This window comes from Amblyomma maculatum, chromosome 3, assembly GCF_055883805.1.
Source record: "Amblyomma maculatum isolate TAMU_Amacu chromosome 3, ASM5588380v1, whole genome shotgun sequence".
NCBI classification, from domain to species: domain Eukaryota; kingdom Metazoa; phylum Arthropoda; class Arachnida; order Ixodida; family Ixodidae; genus Amblyomma; species Amblyomma maculatum.
In genome coordinates, this window is record NC_139346.1 from 70,261,736 (window position 1) to 70,270,783 (window position 9,048).

Here is a 9,048-nt window from a genome sequence, read left to right on the forward strand (position 1 = left end):
TACAATAAATATTGTATTCGCTTCTGTAATAGATGTCGTAGATGTCAGTATTATGATTTTCACAGCATTTGAAAAGGTCAACGACGCCGTCGTACATTACTGCAACGAGCGAAAACTAATCTATGCACTTTCTGGAGCCTATTCCTGAGGCAAACGCTTAACTAACAAATAAGAATACGTCGTTTGATAGCGCTGCCTTCAATGTATTAACATAATATTGCCTCTCAAATAAATTTTACAGTTTTTGAAAAATAGTTGTCTTTGCATTAGCCTGTATAATGCACTCAATATTGGTCTTGCGCTACAAGCCTTCTGAAAAATCGCGCAGAAATAATTTTTATAGTTCTTAAAATGTGATTTTGCCATCAGTAATATTGGGAGGCGGTTAAGTGCCCCTGAGACGAATGTCGATGATTATCCTAATGAGACCAGGCACTGTATTCTCTTGAACGTTTCAAGCGTGTAGTTAGGCTTAATGTCTTTTATGTTTTCACAGCCGCAGTCCCTGCTGCTGTATTCTATTTTGGCTTGCTTAAGCCCGTTGTAAGCTTCTCGGCAACAGGCTACTCTGGACTCTCGTTAATGACTAATCAAAGGAGCCTGCCTGCTAAAGCTGCGTGCTTTGCTCCATCAAAACAGCGTATATGTATGGCGTATTTATCATGGTTGAATAAGGGAGCGACGCAGAAAAAAACTTCCTTACGAAGACATGTTCAACGCGCATAGAAAGAGCATGTTGCTATTCGAAATTCATGAAGGCAATGATGTTTACTGCACAGCACAAAAACGTTTTGCAGTTTTTCCCGGGGCATGATCGACTTCGGGGGTGCTTAATTCCGATCTGTCAGCTGTAGAGTCCTACAACTTCTTGCTCTTTCACGGGCATTATGTCAGTGAGATGAAGGATAATTTCGGATCTGAAGTACATTAAATGCTAGCTGAAAAAACATACAGTGACGGAAGGCGGGAAGATACTATATTGAACCTTTCTCCATTGTATCAGCATTGTCGTACCCTAGAAGCGAGCTGCGCTTAAGACTCGATTAACGGCTGTTTAGATTAAATAGCATCACATAAAACAACCTAAATTTGGCATACCTCTAGACAATATGTTGGTAATACATGACATGGTTCGAATGTGCAAAACTAATAAAAACAATAGTCGCAAGTGCATTTCAACCTAAGCTTTTGGCGTCGAAGCATACAGTGTTATCCATTGCCTCACGAAACGAACGGGAATGGCGCGCGTTACTTGCAGTCGTATTAGTTTTAACAATACTTGTAATATTTCTCGCTATTATTGGACGCTGCTGAGAGGGTCCTACTATTGAGAAAACGGAATCATGCTGCCGCGATAGCATAGTGCTCTCGTGACTGGGCACGGCAATGCCGAAGACGATGTCTGCTGGGCATCGCAAGAGTTAAAGATCATAACTGCATCATCTAACGGCCTTGTGTATTGCACGTGGCAGGAAATGTTGCTGGTATGCCTGTGATCAGTGTCTCGAGGAAATATTGTGCTCTCAGTGGTCTTTTCTATTAGTCACAAATCGGAACGTGTGGGCTATACGACGCAAAGCAAACTTTTCTGCTCAAATGCAACACGTGACCAAATACACAGCTGAGGGTTTGCCCTCACATTTCTTTGCCCTGACCTAGCACACATTTCACACACGCCCACATGGCCACAAGGCCCACGCCTTCCCTTCATCGCAATGCGTCTGTGACCTGCATTGCCTCTCCTGCTTTCATATTCTGCTTTCATTGCCCCGGGAACAAGACATGAGTAATGAATTAATAGGTCATTGATCATGCTCACGGACCTGAAAGACAGTACACAAGGTGAATTTCTTTTGCATTTTATTTGCATTTCTAAGTCGGTGAGCGTGTACCTCATCAATATTTTCGGATCGGTGTTTTCGCTGAGAAATGTCTTGAAGCGAGAGCGCTTTACCTTACCGAGGCAGTACGAATACTTTACTCTTGATAAAATCGTTTGCTAAGATTACAGCAAACAATCCAAACGCCACCGCTAGTCCTCCGGAAGTGAGAAAGAAAAGACCATTGTACGAGCCCCATGTATCACGAAAAATGCCTGAAAACAGAAACAAAAACAAGGCCCAATTATTACCAACCCTGTTATAATGTTCTAACTTAGTTTTTTTGCCCTAGGCACAGTGTGTGTTCTCTACATTGCTGCGATGAACCTCGGGTAGGTTGAAGATCGTAATCATGAATATCGTAAAGGAGTATAAATAGTGCTTACATTTTAGTTTTTCCGCCTTTTAAAACGTGGTTCAGTTCCTTTATATGTAATTTAAGGTTCCTTAATCTAGACTATGGGAGATGCTGCATTAGACGGCTACTGAAGCTTCTAGACCTCTCGGGGCTTTTTATAGTTCAGTTTCATCACAAAGACCATCCAAAGTTTGTATTTCTCCCGAAGTCAAACACGGACGTCATGAAGGTGGATTCATGTCGCAACCTTAGCAGCTGGATCCCAGCTCACCATCCAGAAAAGCACACTGGCGTATCCAAATATAATGGGAAGTATTCATTCACTTCGCTTCTAAAAGAAAATTTCTTGAATTAGTTTAGAAGTTTACAGGTTTCACAGGAGTTCTTGTGATAATCAGTGCTTTTCCCTTGGTAATGTTGCTTGAAATTTGCACCACAGTAATGGTTTGCTTCACGATAGATCTGTTTGTATGTTCTTTATTTGCAGACGTCGTTTATGATACTTTGTTCTCACAACCATATTTCTGTGAGTATTTTCTCTGTAGTTCGCTATAGCAGGGTCATTATGGAAAGTTTGCAATACAGGTAGCCGATTCTTGCTAAAAACATTGAGCTGTACTTCTGACCTCACTCCTACGCTACGCTCTGGACAGGAGCACACTCGATTGAGCACATAAAATATATATTTGGTTGGTTGCTTGGCGCACGTTAACAGCAAATTAGTGCAACACAAGTATTGATATGATATTCAAAATGATATATCGCAATCTGAGAGGCGAATGATTAACCTGGTTCTAACAATTTTCAATGAAATATAGACGTCCAGTAAAATGCCTCCAGATTGGAAACATTCTAAGGTAGTTCGCACGCCAAAGCCAAAAAACCACCCACAACTCTTAGTCCTCTATGCCGGAATTCCCTCACCACAAGTATCAGTAAGCTGTACGAAAAGCTACTAGCCACTCGAATCTCCTGGTGGCTTCTCCGTCATCACAAATATTCATCTTCACAAACAGACTTCCGATATGTGTATGGATCTGAAGATGGTGTGCGCATCTTTGCCAATGATGTAAAATATTTTTATTTCTCCCAGCGACGCTTTGCTACTCTTGTTAACGGCAAACAAAGCTGACATTTTATTTATAATCGAGAGTACCGCGGGGCTCAGCTTTAGCCCCAATTGTGTTTAATGTTGCATTCATTCCTCTCATACTTGCACTTTCCGGTAACATTACTTTGTGCTCTAAGAGCTGATCAGCCCAAACTCTGCAAGACTTCCTGAAAATTGCACCTACCTCATTCAAAAATTCCTCTACAACATTGGGCTATCCCTCAACCTCTGCGAAGTATGGTATGTCCACGTGGGCAATAAAGCACCCCGCTACACTTTCAAAGCCACTCCGTTCGCACTCGATATTGACAATACTCTCCTCCCTGAAGTAGAACATACCATGGATTCGGGCCTACACATCATTTTTTGAGAAAAGGAACAGTTCGTTTGTCAGATGTGCACAAGAGGGCTATGAACATACATGGACCCATCTGAAGAATAGGAACTCGTTCTGGTGGCGCCCGCTCAGATAGCGCTCGCCTACTTGTTCGTGCTGCCTTTCAACCTCGGCTTCTAAATCAGGGACAGTGTCAAATACTGATAAAACAGCAATGGTTCATACTTGCGGCACTCAACCACGAAGCTATGGCGGCTGTTGCTGGAATGCCACCAGCAACTGCTACCCGGCTGCTCAGAAGTGCGCCTACCTCCACATTGGCAGAATTAACTATCCGAAGAAAGGCAAGCAACCAGAAAAGCTTGCCTTAGTTCTACATTTGAGCATCAGCCGCCTCTATAATTAGGACAACTGCCATCTTACTTCTAATAAAACTCGGTTCCACAAAAAAGACACTGTTCTCATCGCAATTCTCAGCAGCTTCTTGCATCACACCTGATGACTAGACAGCTGCAACCATGTCCCCAACGTGTGGCTCAACAGCATTCATAAGTTCAACATATCCTCACGTAAGCAGCAATCAAACCTACATATATCCATACCAAATCTCATCTTCCCTTCGAACTGCAAGCGTTCATAAACACCATAGAAACGTTACCTGGCAACCCTACGTACAAATGTTCACATAATGGCTCATCCAAACAATGCCCTGAAATATTTAGAGAAAGTCCGCGGCATCATTAGAATTCCAGCGCCTATACATGCTGCTTGTCACCGTTACCCAATGTCTATACGTATTCACTGTGTCCAAGACAACGCGGATTTGATTAACATCAAAGCAAATGTACTTCCTCATGAAATGGATGTGCCTTAACCTCTTCATAATTCCTTGCCATCATATTCCCCTCTGACCCATTTGACATCTTCAGCATCCCTCACGGCAGCATACACTGTTCTCTCGTGTACGTAACTCTTTATCCCATCTATCAAGAGCGGAGGAGGTATGTATGAGACGGCTGAGGGTCGTAGTGGCTCCTATACCAGCAGTTCGACGACAGTGCCAAAGTAATAGAATACCAGTTCAAGACAAATACCCGCACTACATAGCGTCCGCTTGCGACACCCCTGTCCAGTATCTAATATGTAGATGTCCAGGAACTTCGCTTGTGCGCACCGTCATTCTCCTTTCATAACCAATGACTCTCAATCCAATTAATAATAACTTAGAACATTTATGCTCGCAATTTCTACGATATTTTATACCTGACTGCACTGCACACATATTATAATTCTGCCCCTTAGTGTCACCTTTTCGTCGTGTGGCAAAATCAGCACCATAAATAAATAACTGGGTCATGAACCTTAAAGTCAGTTGTCAAGTTACACCCGTAATAAGGGAACGGAAGGGTGTCTTTCTTCCGCCATCTCTATTCCCAACCAATTTTTCCTTCTTAGGAAATGCTGCAATGCGGCGAAGGTTTCACTAAATGCGTCGCATCTTGTAAAACAGGAAATAACCTCTTCAACACGAGCAGGGGAAAGCTGGCTTGACAAGTAGAGTCTTGTCCCGAAGGCTTGTGTATCTGCTTCAGCAAAGATGCGATCAAAGATTCTATGGCTAAAATATAAGCATTCTGGGAAGCATGCAATCATCAGTAATAGCTTTTCTGCCTATACCTTCTAAAACAAGGCAGAAGCGGTGCTAACATTCTTGGCGGCGTTTTCTTTCCCATTACATGAAGAAATTTATAGACGTGCAATTTAGGTCACATACGTTGAGACAGACACAATGGGTGCGTGACAGTTAAATGGCTTACGCGAGATATCTACTTCCATATGGTGAGCGGATATCTGAATCCACGCTGTTCAAAGTTGTGCTTTTCAACGGGGAGTCATTATTATTATATCTACTTCCATGTGGTGAGCGAACATATCAATCCGTGCTGTTCAAACTTGTGCTGGTCAACGTGGAGTCATTGAAGAAGCATACAGTAGGATGTTAATTTAGAATTGACAATCGCCTTTTGTTTACAAGGCACGGGGCAGCAATGTGTGCATTTACATTAAGCTGTTGATTGAGTGACTTTCTCGGAAAAACAGTGGTACAGCGTTCAATGCATGGACCAGGAAGTATTGTTCTTTAACTGCGAAGTTCCTGAGAAAGCAGCATAGCTTTCCTTTGCAGCCGTATGGCTGCGCGGGGGTAGATGTAAATTGGTAATTACTCCTTTATATTAACTGTATTCCAGAGAAGTAATTCTCAAACACGCCTTTCAATACGCTCTCTTACAAGCCTCAAACAAATGCAGTAAAAGTAAGCCTTTGAGACCCCAGGCAATCAATCACTAGGTTTGAATTTTGTTTTCTTTCAAGGAAATAGCTGAATACATTTTAATCATCCGTTCACAAGAAGGAAATTGCTGAAAAACAGAATTAGTCGAGAGATATTAGTTCACCTCTTTCCCCAAAAAACATTTTAGGCCTTCAGTATTCGAAGAAATATTTCTTTGTGACATCGTGCAAAAACATCGCAAATAGGAAATCCAATACTCAGAGTTAAGCTAAACGCCAGGGACTCCATTAAAACACATTCTGCTGAGCTTTTAGGCCACCATTGCTAGCACGATTAATCCGTGTTATAGTGCTTTCTATTCCTGCAGTAGTATTAAACAATTGTAAAAAGTACTTTAGAAAAGACCCTGCTGTGAGCTTTACGTCATAAAGCAGAATGACCAGTAAGTCCACATGTACTTGAAAAATTAGTTGTAGGCAATAAGGCGGGGTTTTTTCGTAAAATTTCGTAGGCAAAAGAAGCCAAAATCTTATTTGTAAGGCTAATTTTATAAATGTTAAAATTACCGTTGTGTGCAACTATCTCTTACAGAATGAATTACTTCAAAATGGATCCACTAATATTCAGTTATGCTTTGCGCCAAGCACATTCGGCGTTTAATAACAAGCACTCAAAAAAAAAATGCCTCAAAAGTAAAGCGAAGTTGAGTAAGACGTCTTTCTAGTAGGAATTTTATTATATCTCTTAATTAGTGTGGAGTATGCGGCCTGAATAAAATGTTTTCATTCGAGAGTTCTGTGGTCAAAGCCTCGAACTTCAAAATCAATGAATTTGCGAGGAAACTATTCAGGGCACGAAGGCTTAGAGCCATCTAGATCTAGACAACTGATACCGAAAAAAAAACGCTGTTTGAATTACCCTGACTGGGTCGTATATTTGAAACTCTCCATCATATCTTAAATCTTTTTACCCATTTCGTCAAGAATGCACGCTCACTGTACATTCCTCTGCGCGTCTTGTTCCCATGGTCACTAACAGAAGAAAAATCTGGAGTTCAATCACCCTCAAGAGCCCGTACGACACATCACCTTAGTTATATGCAGTGATTCTAATGACCTTAAATCATTTATAATGAGAAGCCCTCAAGTCGTACTACTCAGCATGCAGTATTGAAGGCTTAAATATCGCTAATTAAGAGCTGACTATTTAGTTCTATACAAGAATCCCAACAGTAATTAGGCATGCCTGTTATGAAATTTGTAGCTGGTATTTACGTTGCTCTATAAATGTCTACCATAAAGCATTCAAATACTGCACTGAACAAAATGTTTATGAATGCGGAGATGTAGTGCCACCGGCCTGCAACACAAAATGCTTTGTATTAAGATGAAAGCCTTTAACGGCTTGTACTGTCTCCCACGATTCTATCGCAAAATTATGTAACATGACAGCTATTGTGACGTCACATCTGGTGAGGCCACAATATCGAAACGTTAGTGAACAGCAGTCTGGTCAATCAAACTGATCACGTCATCAACGCAACTCAGTAATTTATTAGTGATGATATCATAACAGGTATTGGAAAAGCGAACGCAAATCGAAGTTCCATCTCTAAGGTCCCCAGCTGAGCGCCTCAGCCTACTGCACCACGCCCGTGATCGTGAAACACACATCATAATTATACTTGTCTACTTGAGGATGATAGCAGAGATGGTAATCACGCTGCAATTAGTGATAATGACAGCGATGGCTTTACAATACTAATGAAGATGCATTTAGTTCATTAAGATAATGAGAGCAAATATGATGCACCGTGTGTAACAGCAACGCTCAGACTTTCGAAGATCTGCAGTGTAGATTCCACAGTACTCTCGGAATTTAATATTCCGCTTGACCTCTCTTTGGTTTTCAGATCGAGTATTTCTAAACACTGAGAGACATCTTAAGGTAGCTTCGCTGAGCTTCCCACTCTCACGATGATATCAGAGCCGGGCAGAACCCCTTTTCAAGCACTTGACAACTTGATTGCGTGAAGTGGTCTTGTGACGTCGCAGACACACCCCAAAATAAATTTTGCTTAGGCATGTTACCTTTCACATTTCAGTTTTGTTTCGAAATTCCTTCATTGATGCAGAGTTCAAAGTCGTCTCACTGTCAAGAAATATGAGTTATGGCTGATTTCTCGATGAATGATGTCCCAAACCGATGTAACGTCTATCGAGAAAGCAGATATTTTTGTGACAGATGGAAGACGCTAGATTTTATTTTTAGGTAATGTGAAGTTGATATGCATCGCATAGTTAACTACGAATTATTCACTCACCTATTAGAAATGGTGTGCTCAAAGACCCAATAGCTGCGGCGGCAGACATGAATCCAAGCGCCATCGGAAGGTTCTCCTTGCCCACCACACCTGAGATGTGTTCCGAAAGGCCGACGTTTAGGTATCCACAGGGCACTCCCAATGCAAGGGATACGGCCCAGAATCCTGCTCTTTCAGTCAGAAAGGGTAAGGTAGCACTTAGTGATGACACCGCGGTGCACGAAAAGCATATGAGAGCGGACGTTGGCACTAGATTGCAGTCGCTGAGACAGGGAATTAGCAGTCGACACATGGTGTCTGTTACTGAGAAGAACATCAGCACGTTGACGGAGTCGATTACAGTGAGGCCGTTGTCAACAGTAAAGTCAACAATTACTGTAAGGAAGGTGTCCAAGAAAAAGCAGTAGGCCCAAAAAGAGTAACAAATCACATAAAACTGAACTTTTGAGCCGATTTCTAAAGCGCTTGCTCTCATTACGGCCAACTTCAGCTTGACGCTTGGAGAAAAATAACTAGTGGGAGGTGGTAGATGGTTCTTGGACTTTTGGAGCATAATGCGCTCATAATTTCTTTTCAGAATCATATTCTTCGCAGAAATGTCTGACATGGCAGGAAATCGTGTTGACAAATTTTTTCCAGAAATGTTCTTTCGCGTATCTGGATTGCATTGAGGTGCAGATTTGAGAAATGAGCATATGCTTGTCAAAACAGGTAAACCACTTTCCTCATTGTGCATGTTCTTCAAT

General features: G+C 41.7%; 1 protein-coding gene across 1 annotated transcript; it reads right to left on the bottom strand.

The window, feature by feature from the left end:
• Positions 1-1,882: 1,882 nt before the first annotated feature.
• Positions 1,883-8,948, bottom strand: LOC146194947 (uncharacterized). Its single transcript, XM_084596160.1, has 2 exons — positions 8,303-8,948; positions 1,883-2,095 (listed from the first exon to the last, which is right to left on the bottom strand). Exons 1-2 carry the CDS (start codon positions 8,907-8,909, stop codon positions 1,956-1,958), a joined length of 747 nt encoding a protein of 248 aa, XP_084452286.1. The 5' UTR covers positions 8,910-8,948; the 3' UTR covers positions 1,883-1,955.
• Positions 8,949-9,048: the final 100 nt, after the last annotated feature.

Excerpts from the sequence above, each read along its gene's own strand:
- LOC146194947 (XM_084596160.1), bottom strand. The coding sequence starts at position 8,909 with ATGTCAGACATTTCTGCGAAGAATATGATTCTGAAAAGAAATTATGAG. Across the intron at positions 2,096-8,302 it reads GAGCACACCATTTCTAATAG|GCATTTTTCGTGATACATGG; the intron begins GTGAGTGAATAA and ends TTCTGTTTTCAG.